The sequence below is a fragment of the Fusarium mangiferae genome (assembly GCF_900044065.1).
Source record: "Fusarium mangiferae strain MRC7560 genome assembly, contig: FMAN_scaffold006, whole genome shotgun sequence".
Taxonomy (NCBI): Eukaryota; Fungi; Ascomycota; class Sordariomycetes; order Hypocreales; family Nectriaceae; genus Fusarium; species Fusarium mangiferae.
In genome coordinates, this window is record NW_024573926.1 from 1,723,757 (window position 1) to 1,738,855 (window position 15,099).

General features: G+C 47.9%; 4 protein-coding genes across 4 annotated transcripts; 2 read left to right on the forward strand and 2 right to left on the reverse strand.

The window, feature by feature from the left end:
• Positions 1-74: 74 nt before the first annotated feature.
• FMAN_03288 (uncharacterized protein) lies at positions 75-2,104 on the reverse strand (the record flags this gene model as incomplete). Its single annotated transcript, XM_041832085.1, has 4 exons — positions 75-181; positions 237-1,098; positions 1,160-1,800; positions 1,849-2,104. 4 exons carry the CDS (start codon positions 2,102-2,104, stop codon positions 75-77), a joined length of 1,866 nt encoding a protein of 621 aa, XP_041682584.1.
• Positions 2,105-3,795: 1,691 nt separating this feature from the next.
• Positions 3,796-4,200, forward strand: FMAN_03289 (uncharacterized protein; the record flags this gene model as incomplete). Its single annotated transcript, XM_041832087.1, has 1 exon — positions 3,796-4,200. The coding sequence occupies one exon, from the start codon at positions 3,796-3,798 to the stop codon at positions 4,198-4,200; it is 405 nt and encodes a 134-aa protein (XP_041682585.1).
• Positions 4,201-4,392: 192 nt separating this feature from the next.
• FMAN_16125 (uncharacterized protein) lies at positions 4,393-6,398 on the reverse strand (the record flags this gene model as incomplete). Its single annotated transcript, XM_041832088.1, has 6 exons — positions 4,393-4,875; positions 4,924-5,370; positions 5,420-5,709; positions 5,756-6,096; positions 6,146-6,285; positions 6,351-6,398. The coding sequence occupies 6 exons, from the start codon at positions 6,396-6,398 to the stop codon at positions 4,393-4,395; spliced, it is 1,749 nt and encodes a 582-aa protein (XP_041682586.1).
• A 646-nt stretch (positions 6,399-7,044) lies between these two features.
• FMAN_03290 (putative ABC1 transport protein) lies at positions 7,045-11,711 on the forward strand (the record flags this gene model as incomplete). Its single annotated transcript, XM_041832089.1, has 6 exons — positions 7,045-8,112; positions 8,160-9,689; positions 9,738-10,676; positions 10,727-10,960; positions 11,017-11,246; positions 11,297-11,711. The coding sequence occupies 6 exons, from the start codon at positions 7,045-7,047 to the stop codon at positions 11,709-11,711; spliced, it is 4,416 nt and encodes a 1,471-aa protein (XP_041682587.1).
• Positions 11,712-15,099: the final 3,388 nt, after the last annotated feature.

Consider the following 15,099-nt stretch of genomic DNA (forward strand, 5'->3'; position numbering starts at 1 on the left):
ATGCTAGTAATAGTATCACAGTATATGTACAACGCCCATGCATCCGTCACGCCGTTACTTCTAAAAACGTCCGCCTAACACTTAACCAAAATTCCACGTCGCTTCTCTGACTCACGAATCTCAAACATGACCTGGATGCCAACGAACAAACAAGAGCACGCTGTAACAAGGAAAATAAGCCCTATTTGTGTTTGTGTTAGTGATGTGCTTCCACAGAGTCTCGATGTGCCACATACCTGACCAGTCGTGCAAGATGCTCTGGATGATGCTCTGCAAACCGTCCAGCCCAACAGCAAAGCCAACCAAGTTGGCTGAAATCATCATGAGCACGTTACCTACGCTGCCTACGCAGCAGAGCATGCGGTATGCTGTTGGTCGGTCCTCCCACTTGCTCTTGGGGAAGATTGCCGCCGCAGTCCACTCGGGTATCATGAACAAAACAATCAACCAACCCCAGATCAGCAGGCGGAGCTGAATATCGTGCCAAAGTGCCACGAACGTGAATACAAGCAGGAATGTCACAATGGACCGCACAGTGGACCGCCAGTTACGGAACGATGAGCCCCCCAAGGGAACGTAGATGTACCTGATCAACCACCGGTTATACGAACGGTGCCATGCTCTCCAGAAGAGCTGTGTGCTGTAATTGTTGCTCACGCAACGAACCATGTTTTCAGGCGGATCAATTCCATCAACCAATGACCAAAGTCGGAACATACGCCAGGGAATCAGAAGCTTCAGCCAGATGATATGGAGGTTCATGAAGGACAGCATTGACAATTGTGCCGCCGTGTACGAACTCCAATCAGGCTTTCCCTTGCTGATCGCACCAACCCAGTCAAAGTGCAGAATGACCTCCATTGACAGCAAGACCAAGAGGAAGCGGATACCGTATCGGATTGTTCGGCTTGTTTCGATGCTGGCAGCTCGGTACTTCGACTGTGAGATGTAGTCATTGAATGTGAGGATAGGTCCTGTCAAGTAGAGCGGCGCATAGATCGCATATGCCACATAGTTGCGGAAGGTGAAGTCTCGGGGCTCTGCAGAGATGCTGACACGATCTCTTTCGGAGAGATTTGCTGGGTCCAATTGCTTCTTCTATAAGCATCAGAGCATGATCAGAAATAATTCCCAACTCCTAGGCAATGTTATGACTTACCTCAAGTGCATTAGAGTTGCCACGATCAATACTCCAGTAGTAGTCTAAATTGAAGCTGATGAGACGCAGAATGGTGATATTAAAGAGAACCTCCCAGCGTGCCAAGATTCCTTGGAATGTGCTATCCATGCGGGCTCCCAAGTTCATCAAATCCGAGTTGAGGAGTCTCATCTTGTTCTTATACAGGCCCATTTGTGGGGGTGAAATGAAGCTAAACAGAACTCGGAACCGCCACCCTTCGGTCAATTCGTTGGCGAAGAGGATCGCAATGTTGAAGATCCAAGTAGCGGCCGGAACATATCGTCGAGGAAGCTTGGTCGCAAGCTGGAAATTGGTCCAGAGAATGAAGAAGATCTTGAACGCAGAAAGACCGTGTAGAGCGAACAAGAATATGAATGCGAAAAGGAAATCGAATGATGCTCGCTGGTCTAATCGGTTGCGTCCTCCCTGGCTTCGCTCAGGCAATGGCTTGTACTTGTTCCATAGCTTCCTCAGCAGCGGGTGGAAAAGAAGGAGAGAGCCCATGTAAGGCATGTTCTCGCGGAAAACACCATATTGCGCATCGGAAACGTCGATTTGTCGTCCAGGAATCCAGCCCGGGGATAGCCATCGCTTAAATTTGGGGTATCGAGGGTCAGTTTCTGGTCTTGTTAGCTTGGAGTCGCACAAAACTAGCGGTAGAGATATACCTCGAGAGACATCGTATGTGATCCAGAACATGTAAGGAATGGCCATAGCAAAGACGAGATAGTAAAGGTAGAACTCGGGCGTCTTCCATTTCGACGGTTGCGCTCTGCTCCGCTCCTTGGCTGCAGAGTCCTTCTTTATGCTCGGATCTAATCGCGCTTCGATAACATTCTGGTAGGGGGTAGAAGAGGCAGTAGTGAATCGTGTGTCGAGGGTATCATGGTCGTAGAGACTGCTCAAGAAAGCTAGAGGACCCATGATGGCGATGGTCCTGGGTCAATGCGACGAACTGCCTAGCGCATCGCGGAATACGTGGAAGAAGTGCAATTGCAGCAAAGCGACAGAATTGAATTGACGCAAAAAAAGCGAGCGTGAGAAGAGATAAAAGCAAGTCGCACGAGTAGAGAAATTGATGCAGTCGTGGCCCTTCGTGGGGTGCGTAAGATCCAATGGAGCTAGTGGTGTTGAGAAAAAGGGACCTCTCCCATCGATCCGAGGCACGGTTCAAGGTGGGCTGCTCTCCACTCAGTGGCTGCAGGGGGTTAGAGCTCCAAGGGGAAGCCCCTGAAAGCCGAAATAGGGAGGTTGTCACTCGTCCGTTTGGCTTTTGGGCGGGGACTTGATCTAACATTAGAACTCGGTTTAATATGAAACTGAACCTAGACGACGTTTGAAGATGAAGTGATTAGTTTTATTACTGCGTTTATCTTTGTTCATGAGCATTATCGCGATAGTGTTTAGATGAGAATTATCCGAGATGAGGAGGAAGTTTAGGGTAGGCAGTTCGGAAAAAAGGCAACCATCCAGAAGGTGAATGTTGCATGCCACAATAACACGATGCAAGTTCATGAACATGTTTAACTACTTATAGACATGCCACCACAGAAGAAGTGATACCGTCTGTAGTGTAAGGAAACGATATTGTTTTTGGTTTTGATCTTGGTGTTCTGTGTGTTTTGTGTTTTCACTTCATGATCAAGCGTCCAATTACTCTAGGATTTGCATTTTATACGGAAGAACCAACTAACAAACATCTTTGCATACACAATCTTTCTATTACGACTTCACCGACGTATCACTAAGCTAGGCGGATATTAAGTTTCAATCATGGTGTCTGGCTATTACGATAACTTCACCTGGGAGACCATCCGTCAGAGGATACAAATATCTGAATTATTACCAATTGAATTAAGGAAGGCAACCATCCTGGAGATACGCTGCAAAAATGATAGGAAGATTGCCTTAGGACTTACCAGATTGTAAGGAAGGTTTCCTCAAAGCTAATCAGCTCGGACTGACGTAGTTGCTGATGCCTATACAGAGCCTCCAGCTCACGATGACGGCGTATTCTAGGACTATGATATTGAATTACACGACACTATCAGTATGCCAGAGCAACACAGAAACAGTCGCACTCGGAACTTTAGCACGATATGATGGGTCAGAATATTAGAGTGAAGCTTGAAAATGACTCTGGCAAACTTCCATGCCTATCATGCGGCAACTGGCAAACCACAACATCTACTAATCATCAGCAAGGGAGCGAAGCAAGAGAGCATAAAGTTGAGGCTCTTATTGGGACCATAAGTATATATTGATCTGGTTGCTCGACTAGCCTTTCGTTGTTATTGTTTAATAGTATTCAACTTATGTGAATGAATTCCATCTCGACCCAGCTTATAACTCACAAGATACTAAAACATTATATTCTTATCTTCACTTCAGCAAACAGAAAACACTCATCTCTGCATCTTAAAACCACTCGATGGTTCGAAGCATCTGAAGATCATCTTAGATTCCCTAAAGAAAAGTTCTTGACGAGACCTAACATCTCTTTGATCAACGTGCCTAATCCTGGTAAGGCTATCCGTTTCCTCATCTTTGTTTATCCCATTCTTCCCTGTATGTCTTGAGACTATTCATCCCAACATTCCGGGACAAATCATCTCATGGTGTCGAAGCCAATCGTTTCATCATCCCAACTAACAATCTCGTATCATCAAAGAAGCATCCTCGCTTTACCATATCCAAAGTCAACTATCTCATCAATCTTCAACCCCCCATCTAAAATGTGCAACTGGAACATCTATCTCTGGAAGTGCGACTGTTGGACTCTAGCCATCAAAGAGCCTTGCCACTTTCGCCGCCAGCAGAAAACAGCCAACTGCAACCAGATCCAACAGGTCAAGAAGGAATGGGTTCACGTTCAGGATAAACCATGCGCGAACCACCGAGCGAACGCGAGTCTCTATGTCAATGGACCGACTGCCAAGTGGGAGGATATAGAATCCACTGCTTATCAGAGTGCAAAGAGTCTTGCTGAGAGAGGAGAGTTTCCCGACTTTGTTGAATAAAGGAGTCGATTGACTAGTTGTCTGATGTATGGCCGGCTGATTATTGGGTTTTTTGTGAAAGAAAGGTTGGCCATGTTTTTACCATGATGATATGGGATTAGTATTAATGTTTATTATCATTATTAATACAAATACTTTTCATCCGCTTCCAAATATTGTCTATGGCAGAATTTCGTCGTAGTATGGCAAAATTCATCCCCTCGGAGTTTGTTTCTCCAATTTCTTCCGTATCTCCTCATTGATGCTTTGCATAGCCTTCACCAAAGGCATAACATCCCTATTTCCTCTACACAGCAAAGTCGACTGATCGCTCAGTCGTTCAAGTGCTTTAATATCAGCCATATAGGAGCGAGGATCTTCAGCTCGCAGTATTGTATTAGCCAGATAAGCAAACGCGACGAAGCATCTGTATGCGCCGAATAATGCTGTCATTGTTACTCCGTAAGGGTATATCACCAATAACCGATTGAGAGCTGCGATAAGACGGCGAGCTGCGTCTTCTACTATGGGAGAGTCTGGGATGTCCAAATCTGTTGTTGGGGGTCTTGGAGAAGTTGAGTTGAGGAGAGCCATCTTGCGAAACATGTAGATAATGGAAGTGTAGCCCGTCAAGATGACATCGGCTACTACCCAGATGTCTTGTTCGTTATCTTGGGCACCTTCCAGCCATTCCATCTGTTATGAGTCAGTATAAGCGCTTGATGTGGCAGTACAGTGTCTTACTAGCTGCCACTCGGTGAAGATCTGTTGCATCTCGCGACAAAGGTCTTCCGTCTTGGCTACGATCTCAGGCTTGGTGGTGTTTTCTGGGTCATCAAGCATAGCAAAGAACCTGGCGATTACGAGACTGACTCTCGAACTGGCCAAAAATGCGATTGTCTGCATCCCTTGAGGTAAAGGGTCCGAATCAGGGTCCAGCCATGGTAGATTGACTTTCCATATGTCATTCGTAATCACTGGAGGCGTATTGAGGATGAGTCGGTAGAAGAGATCAATCTGGATGACTTCCCAGAACCCTCGCCTCTCATTATCGCATTTGGCCTCGCTGAAAAATGTGTTGTTCTCATCCGAGTCTAGCTTGTGAAGGTTGAGGGTCTGGCAATATTCGCATGCTTGTTTAAACATCCTCCAAGCAAGGTCGTAATCGAAGAACTCAGCAGCCACGCGGCTCTAGATGACATGGTTAGATTAGATGATATAAGTGTTGGTAGAGACGTACTGTGAACAGAGCGGCGATGAGATCCGTCATGGTCCCCGATGCCTCTCGCTCCCAGCTAGGCACTGCACGCAAACATCCCAGGTAGCTCGAGTTCATGTACCCGAGACTTGAAGTCGAAGTAACGTTGCTTGCTTTTAGACTGCAGCCATGATACATTATGCTGTAGTATATGACAAGAATGACCGGGTCGACATGGATGTGTGGTAGGTTGATGATGTCAGGAATCAAGTCGATAATTCGTCTGTCCAATAAGCCCAGGAACATGCAAGCAGGCATATGCTGAAAGTAGTCTAATAATGTCAGCCAACATCAAAGGTTGCATCGCAGAAGACTTACTGGCAACCCAAGTCTTGGCCAAGTCTGTGGGAATGTCTATCGAACTGGTAATGGCCGTCGAGCCAAACGACCTCTTCCTCAACTCCTGAACTTGGTCGACTGCATCTTTCAGAACAGTCATCGCATCCATCGCACGGTCAGAACTATGAGGCGTTAAAGCACTGGACTCATGACCAGTAGTGCTAAAAGCCACCGGCGAGGAGGACACCTCAGAGCCATCGCCAGACGGTGTTGGTATCGACTGGCCGTTGGTCGATGAAGACCCAGCTACAGTCTGTGCCTCAAGGCGTTGCAGGCGATCAAGGATAGTAGACAGAGCAGCATTGGAGCCATCAGCCGAGCTGAAAGAGTCAACGACCAATACTCAATGTTAGAAACAAGACTACTCACAGGGCTGGGTCGATCAATGGCCGCGCAGACCTCCTCTTGACCCGGACAGGATACACACATTCTAGATCATTTGGCTTGCAGCGACCGCACTGTGGCATAACACGATTGCATCGGACTTTACGTTCCTTGCATCTCTTGCACTGGAGTCATTATTAAATGCGGCTCAGAGCCATTTTCAGCTCGGCAGTTGAGAAAGAGAGCTTACAGAAAGACGATTGAGTTGTTCCGATCCGGTTACTCCGGAAGACGACATGTCGAAGAGCCTCAAGATCAATTGGCAGAAAAGTCCGAGATGAAGCTGGTATGATGAGTCCAAGATCAGACGATGGCGGAGGTTCGGTCTTATCTACCCCCGCAGTCGGGTAAAGAACAATACGAAGAAAAGCAGTACGTAAAACTACACTATAACAAGAACAATACAAAGCCACAGGGGTGCAGTAAACTCAAAATGGACTGTGTTTGCCCAGGTTCTGGGCGAAGGACTGGACACAAGTGAACGCCACTTACCACTTTGAGTATATTTACGAGAAAGCTTGGCATGCCAGAGTCCGAAAGTCCGTGCCAAGTCTGGGGTTCTCACCTGGAGCCTCGGACTTTCAAAGTCCGAATTGCTTCAATGATCCACAGACTGTGGGAATGCCCAGACGGGCCAACATGGGGCTTTATGGGGTTGTATAAGTTAATTTTCTTTGTCTTTGACTCATATTTCATCGAATAAATACTCAATTGTTTGCTGAAATGTTCTTCTTCTCAACATCTTCATGCTCTTCAAGCTTCAACAGTTCTTCAATCACAGGCTAAGCCATCTTTGGTCTTGAATCTTCAATTTGAGCCTCACTACCATTCATATAAACTGTCAGCATCACCAGCTGGAAGTATAACTTCAAAGACAATTCATAATGGCAACCAGCCCACAGCTCAGCTCTGGGGCTGGTACCCCCAAGCCATTCTACCACAACGACATCGGCTCAACATGCTCAACACACGTCTGCACAGAGAAGAACACTGAAGTTCCTATGAGCGAGGACGATGAATATCAGCACAATGAAGAAGTCGTGCAACTAGCTCGAGAACTCACCAGGCGATCAAGTGCTGCACCAGGGACTCTCTTCCCCCAAGCAAGTGGTCCACTGAACCCCAGCAGTTCAAGCTTCAATGCGAAAAAATGGGCAAAGGCATTCTATGACCTACGGACTGATACATCTGAAGGAAACCCACCTAGAACAACTGGTGTGGCCTTTCGAAACTTGAACGTATTTGGCTTTGGGTCAGACACAGACTTCCAGAAGAGTGTGGGCAACATCTTTCTAGAGGCTGGCACCATGGTCAAGAAGCTTCTGCATGATAAGCAAAGACGTGTCGATATCCTGCAGAACCTGGAGGGTGTTGTGCAAAGCGGAGAGATGTTGGCTGTGCTTGGTCCTCCAGGTTCAGGCTGTTCGACATTTCTCAAGACTATCGCCGGCGACACACACGGATTCCACATTGACGACACCTCTGAAATCAACTACTCAGGCATCCGACCAGAAGAAATGCGCTCAGCGTTTCGCGGCGAGGCCATCTACACAGCTGAAGTTGACCACCACTTTGCGCATCTCACAGTAGGCGACACACTCTACTTCGCCGCGCGAGCTCGCTGTCCGAAGAATATCCCAGAAGGTATCTCACGAAGAGAATATGCAGAGCATCTGCGAGATGTAACGATGGCCATGTTTGGTATTTCTCATACCAAGAATACTCGCGTGGGGGATGACTTTGTGAGGGGTGTTAGTGGAGGCGAGAGGAAACGAGTGACGATTGCAGAGGCAGCATTGAGCTATTCGCCGCTTCAATGTTGGGATAATAGCACGAGAGGTCTTGATAGTGCTAATGCGCTTGAGTTTTGTCGGACGTTGAGAACGCAGGCTGATGTTATGGGGTGTACTTCTGCCGTGGCCATTTATCAGGCGTCTCAGGATGCTTACGATGTGAGTCTCGAGTAAGTATTGTTATGGAGTTTCACTGACTGGTGTAGGTATTCGATAAGGTCCTCGTGTTATACCAAGGAAGACAGATCTTCTTTGGTAAGACGAAAGAAGCCAAGGCCTACTTCGAAGGCCTAGGCTTTGTCTGTCCTGAGCAGCAAACCACAGCCGATTTCCTAACCTCCATGACTAGTCACCAGGAACGAATCATCCGCGAAGGATACGAAGGCAAGGCTCCCAGATCACCAGATGAGTTCGCACAAGCTTGGAAAGACAGTGCCCATAGGCAGCATCTTCTCACTGAGATGGACGAGTATATCGAGCGACATCCCTTCGGAGGCGAACACTACGAAAAATTCGTCGACTCGAGGAAGAGAGACCAGTCCAAGTCACAACGTATCAAGTCACCGTTTACGTTATCGTACATGGAGCAGATGAGACTTACACTGGGTCGAAGCTGGGTGATGCTCAAAGCCGATCCCAGCGTAACGGTGACTCTTTTACTCTGCAATCTCGTCGAATCTCTTGTCATCGGAAGTATCTTCTACAACTTACCCGAAGACACAGGTGCATTTCTCAAGCGCGGGCTACTAATCTTCTTCATTCTGTTGATGAACGCTTACAACAACATCTTGGAGATCATGACCCTCTACGCCAAACGAAACATCGTCGAGAAACACGCGCGCTATGCTCTGTATCACCCTAGCGCCGAGGCTCTTTCATCCATGGTCGTGGATCTACCGTACAAGATCTTCAACACCATCATGATGAATACCACGATGTATTGGATGGGAAACCTTCGTCAAGACGCCGGGCACTTTTTCTTCTTCCTCTTGGTGTCCTTCGTGACGACGTTGAGTTTCTCAATGCTCTTTCGTCTCATTGCCTCTCTTACCAAGACCATCGCTGCGGCCTTAGCTCGAGCTTCGATCATGTTACTTGTTATCGCTCTCTATACCGGTTATGCAATCCCACCTCAGTACATGCCCGTTTGGCTTGGATGGATCCGCTGGATCAACCCGACGTTCTACGGTCTCGAAAGTCTCTTCATTAACGAATTCGGCGGTAGAAACTATCCTTGTTCCAACTTTGTGCCCAGCGGACCTGACTACAGCGATATCTCACCATTTTCTCAAGCTTGCGCGATCCAAGGTTCTGTACCGGGAGAGAACTTTGTTCGAGGATCTGCATACCTTGCTTCGGCGTACGGCTACGCTGACTCTCACAAGTGGCGTGACTTTGCTGTTGTCATCGCCTTCACGATTTTGTTCATGGGACTGCACCTGATTGCTACAGAGACAATTGCTTCTGAACGTTCCAAGGGCGAAGTTCTCGTGTTTACTCGCAAGGAGATGAAGAAGCACGCCAGAAAGGCCCTTGATGATGAGGAGACGGGCAAAGTCAGCGGCACACAGCTTGGAAGTGGTAATGGTAACGACGAGGTCACGGATGTTGAGGAGCAGACTTCCGTTTTCCACTGGAGGAATGTCTGCTATGATGTCAAGATCAAGGGAGAATCTCGAAGGATTTTGGATCATGTGGACGGTTGGGTAAAGCCAGGTACCTTGACTGCTCTGATGGTAAGTGATGAACCGCATCAAAGTGAATCGATACTAACCTGGTAATAGGGTGCGTCCGGCGCTGGCAAGACTACACTACTAGACGTGCTTGCAAGCCGAGTCACTATGGGCGTCGTAACAGGTCAAATGCTCGTTGACGGAAAACTACGAGACGAATCCTTCCAACGCAAAACCGGCTACGTTCAGCAGCAAGACCTTCACGTACACACCCAAACAGTCCGCGAGGCCCTCAACTTCAGCGCTCTTCTTCGCCAACCAGCCCGATACACACGACAAGAGAAGCTGGATTATGTGGACACTGTGATCAGTCTTCTTGATATGCAGGAATACTCCGATGCTATCATCGGCGTGCCAGGCGAAGGACTCAACGTGGAGCAACGAAAACGGTTGACAATTGGTGTTGAGTTAGCTGCTCGGCCTCAATTGCTTTTGTTTTTGGATGAACCGACTTCTGGACTTGATAGTCAAACGTCTTGGTCTATCTGCAACTTGATGCAGAAACTTACCAACAATGGTCAGGCTATTCTCTGCACGATCCATCAACCTTCAGCTATGTTGTTTCAGCGCTTCGATCGACTGCTGTTGTTGTCTCGTGGTAAGACTATTTACTTTGGTGATATTGGTAGGAACTCCAGGGTTTTGGTTGACTACTTTGTTCGCAATGGAGCGCCGAAGTGTCCAGTCGGTGTTAATCCCGCTGAGTACATGCTTGAGGTCATTGGGGCTGCACCCGGAGCTCATACAGAGATCGATTGGCCTCAGGTTTGGAGTCAATCGCGCGAGCATGAAAATGTCCAACAGGAGCTTGGACGATTGGCAGCTGAAGGGGATGCCCGTGTCGGATTGGGCACTAATGATGGAACTGAGTACAACGAGTTTGCTGCTACGCCATACATGCAGTACACACAAGTCACCAAGCGACTGTTTCAACAGTACTGGAGAAGCCCTGGATACATCTACTCCAAGGTTATCTTGTCCGCAGGCGCAGTAAGTATTCCCCACTGTATGTACAAGACTGCCACTAATCGAGGAAACAGTCTCTCTTCATCGGCCTGTCGTTCTTGAACGGTCAAAACACTGAACGCGGTCTCCAGAACCAAATGTTCGGCGTTCTCATCTTCCTCACGATCTTCACCCAAGTTGTCCAGCAGATGCTTCCTGACTACGTCGCCCAACGCACCATGTACGAAGCGCGCGAGCGGCCATCCAAGACATACTCCTGGAAGGCATTCATGGTTTCTACGATTCTGGTAGAAGCCGGATGGAACTCGGTAAGCCTCCACTGAGTGCCTGATATGTGGGAGATTTGTAACTGACAGTAACGTAGCTCATGGCTGTGCTCTCTTTCGTTTGCTGGTATTTCCCGACGGGATTGTACCGCAATGGCTATGCAACTGATACGACAGATGCACGAAATGCGACCGTATTTTTGTTTGTGTGGATGTTCTTTATGTTCACCAGCACTTTTGCGCATATGATTATCGCTGGCTTCGAGACTGCTGAAGTTGCAGGCGGTCTCGTTACTCTGATCATGATCATGATGTTTTCCTTCTGCGGGTAAGTTACTCTGAGCTGATCCCTTGTACATATCACTAATACTGTGTCAGTATCCTTGCATCACCAGAGGAACTCTCCGGCTTCTGGATCTTCATGTACCGCACCTCACCCTTCACATACGTCGTGGAAGGCTTAATGGGTACATCAATGGCCAACGCCGACGCAGGCTGCGAGAACAACGAACTCATCATCTTCACTGCACCCAACGGTACAACATGCGGCGAATACATGAAGTCGTACCTGTCCAACAGAGGCGGCTACATCGTCAACACTGCTGCGACAGAGTGTCAGTACTGCACCATCTCAGATACCAACACATTTCTGGAGAGTAAGAGCATGAGCTATGGTAATCGATGGAGGGATTTCGGGCTCCTTTGGGTCTATTGCGTGTTTAACATTGCGGCGGCGTTTGGGATCTATTGGGTTGTTCGTGTGCCCAAGAATAAAAAGGTGAAGAAGGATTAGATGGGGGGTATATCATACTAAAACTGGTGTTGGGGATGTTAGATGAAGTGTTCTCCAGGTATATAGATTTCGGGATCGAGATGCTGCTGAGTTGAGCTGCAGAACTCTCCTGGGCGTAATATTTGACATATCGATAAATAATCTGTACTCACATGGTTCCAAGTCCCATAAACATCGACAACGAGAAAGATTGCCTCCAGACCAGAGTATGTCGTATTTCGATGTCGTCTGTTCGTTATCGCCTGTACGATCGGCGAGAAAGACCACGGATTGACAAGACAGCAGGATAGCTATCTTGAGTGCGCAGCAATGGCAGAGGAGTTCTCGCCCGAGACATTGAAAAACGAGGAAACAGAAAGAAACAGAACCCTCTAGGCACGAACTGAGCATTGTCGATAGCGAGGAGAGTCCCTGAGGGAGTCAGCAAACAAGAGCATTGAAGGACCCAGAATTGTCGGCGTGATTTGAGCGATAGCGCACCTGGCAAGTTCTCTTAGAATTGGCAGGCAATCACCATCGTAATCTTCATCGCCAAATCTTTCCCTCTCTGACCTCTAGCAGACGTGGTCTATGCCACGGATGTCTCACGCCAAGAGTCCAGAACACTCGAGCGGTTGAGAGCAATCTCCAAGGGTTGCCAATATCTCTACCAACAAAGAACTGTCTGCTACTCCAATTGATCGTATCTCATTCAGGTAACCACAAGTAGCTAGAGATATGCACTCACCAAAAGAGCTCTGGCTCCAGCCGTCACAAATCGTCGATCAGAGACCTGTCCAGAACGTGGCAACTCCGTCTATCGAACCCAAAAGGTGCTGTCTAGTCTCGATTCGATACCGTGTGAGGCTCCAAGATAGCTCTAATGCATGGCGTCGGCTTGCTGTCATGATTGGAGCTGCTCTAATGCTCGGGACGGAGATGCGAGAGGAGAGGCTCTTCTCGATCACATTGGAGAGCCTACCGTTTCGACGATCACGCTGATCATTGCCTAGAGAATGAAGAGTATTATCTTTGTGGATAGATCACAGAAGCTTGTTTTATCGGCAATTGCGATAACTATCGACTGCACAGGCTGGGACTGCATGAATGTCAAGTGTCGATGATGATTTACTGATGTGCTTGTACCTTTAACCAAGTGGTTCCGTGACGTTCAACTTGCGTATATGATTCCATCACGCTACTCTTCCGTACCTTCCGAGGCGTGAGGTTGAACAATTGGCCAAAATTATGCATCGTATCTTCACGGCCTGACAGCCTCAAACCTGGTATAGCATAGACACTGTTCCCTATCCCTTGAGGCCCAAATGATCGCTTTGACTCAAGTCTTCTGGACACATCTGGCTAAACTTGCCTCGAAATGAGTGCTCAATCACTTTGAAGACATAGCCGCTGCTGCCTCTGTGTGATTCAGTAGTAGCCGTCAATGTGGAGATGACTACTCCGCCTCCTTTGACATAGACGTCACTCTACTCCGTCGCGTAATAGGCAGTATCCACAAGCTATTGTGTAAGTCATTAAGCGATATCAACAAGCTCATGTCGGTGGACCAAGACCCAGTTCTGCCTCCACGCCAGACCCTGATGACTCCGCCTGAATCCGGGGAAGTCCAAGGTCGTAAGACGTGTCAGGCATTGGGGAGCAAGTCCCTGCTCGTAAGCGGAGCGTTGTCCACGTTACCCTTCTTGTAGCGACTGTTTCGTTGATGCTGTGGCAGTATTAGACGGAGGCCCACACGAACTAACGAAATGCCATTGAAGACAGCCTGGCCCAAGAGCGAGCTGAATACTCTAGAGACGTAAGTGCTGATTCTGCTCATACCCCTGCGATGTGTCAACTCGACGCGGGGGAGCATTGCGGATAGCTATCAAGCTTCACAAGCCCACCGAACTAACCACGCAGATAGACATATCACTCTTTACCAGTGTTGGTAATATCGCCGTTGTGAATAGTTGGAGTGTCAATGCCGAGCATGGAGGTATCTCGGGATGAGAGCATGGCGTCATATCATATCAACCGGCGCTTGTGGCTGGCAGTAATTCCCCTGAAGATAAGCTTGGGGCTGTTTAGAGCCATCGAATAAATGGAACGGAGTACAGCACTGCGAGAGCTAGGGATGGGGATATCGTCGTAGGCTGACTCGGGAGTCGATGCCGTTAGCCCGCCAGTGGGGGGAGTACAAGATGACCTCGCTAGATCTTTCCCATCAAACATCCTATACTCGAGATATGTGAGCTGTTGTTTACACTCTGGCCTGTCCTCCAGGGCGATAAAGGATGAAGCTCGGGCTGTTGAAGTGGTTGCAGCACAGATCAGTAAAGTCCTACGCGACACGAAACTCCACGGTGTCATATCGAATGGACCAACTGATGACAGTTTTCACGAAGCCTAGGAACAACTAATAGCTCCCTAGACGGCGTTGGAGAAGCCGAAATGGTGTATACAGTCTAACTTAGTATCTCGGGAACGGCTCGGCTAGCGACAATCGTCCCGGACAACTTCCTCCTCAGGCCATTCCTATACAGTTGGAGTAAGAAAAACGAGGCTGAAGTTTGCTTGCATTTCAGCGCGCATAATACCCCATTGGTTCGTAGGCGCCCATTTTCCAACGCCTGCATAAGATGGCTTGAGGGAGATCGTCAGTGTCAGAATTGAGGCTCTGAGCAGATACAACGACGTTTCTCCAACACAACACAAGCCCACGTTTTTTTTTCTCGAGATGAGACATTCGTTTTCAGCTATCGAGCTTGGGAGTTAGCACCTCCCTGTTTAGGAATGAAGCTTTGATCTAGGTGCGGCGTGGTACGGGGATCGGAAAGGAATCCGGTGAAGAGGTCGGGAGTGATCCCGATCATGTGACCTGAGGTCCGTGAGAATAGTTGGATATGCTTGTTCGATATCATGTTGTTGGTCGTGATTCAAGGAGTCGTGGCTTTCTTTATCATCATTGTGTAATGTTTTAAGGATACTATCGAGTTGAGCCTGGACCACCCGAGCTGTTGCGTTCAAGGTAGGTATACAACTAGGTTCAAGCCAACATGGAGCTGTAGATAAGTAATGGTCTGACCACTGGACCTATGAAAACGGAGTGGCATACAGTCTCTTGGGATTACTTTCGGAACTGTATAGACGATTTGGAATAGGAGATAGACTTAATGTAGGCCTAGGAATTTGCTATGAAAGTCCTCGAGAATTTTATTCATGACGGGCCGAACGGATAGATATGGAGGGTTCTTGAGTTAACGAAGCTAAACATTAGAAATACTATATTCTGCGAGACTGAAACAGGTTGATATCTATTCTTCTCGGTTCATCGAGATTCATAGACGAACCAGACACAAATTGTGCCTGATTTGCATACCTAATGCAGCAAATAAGGAAAGAAGCTCTG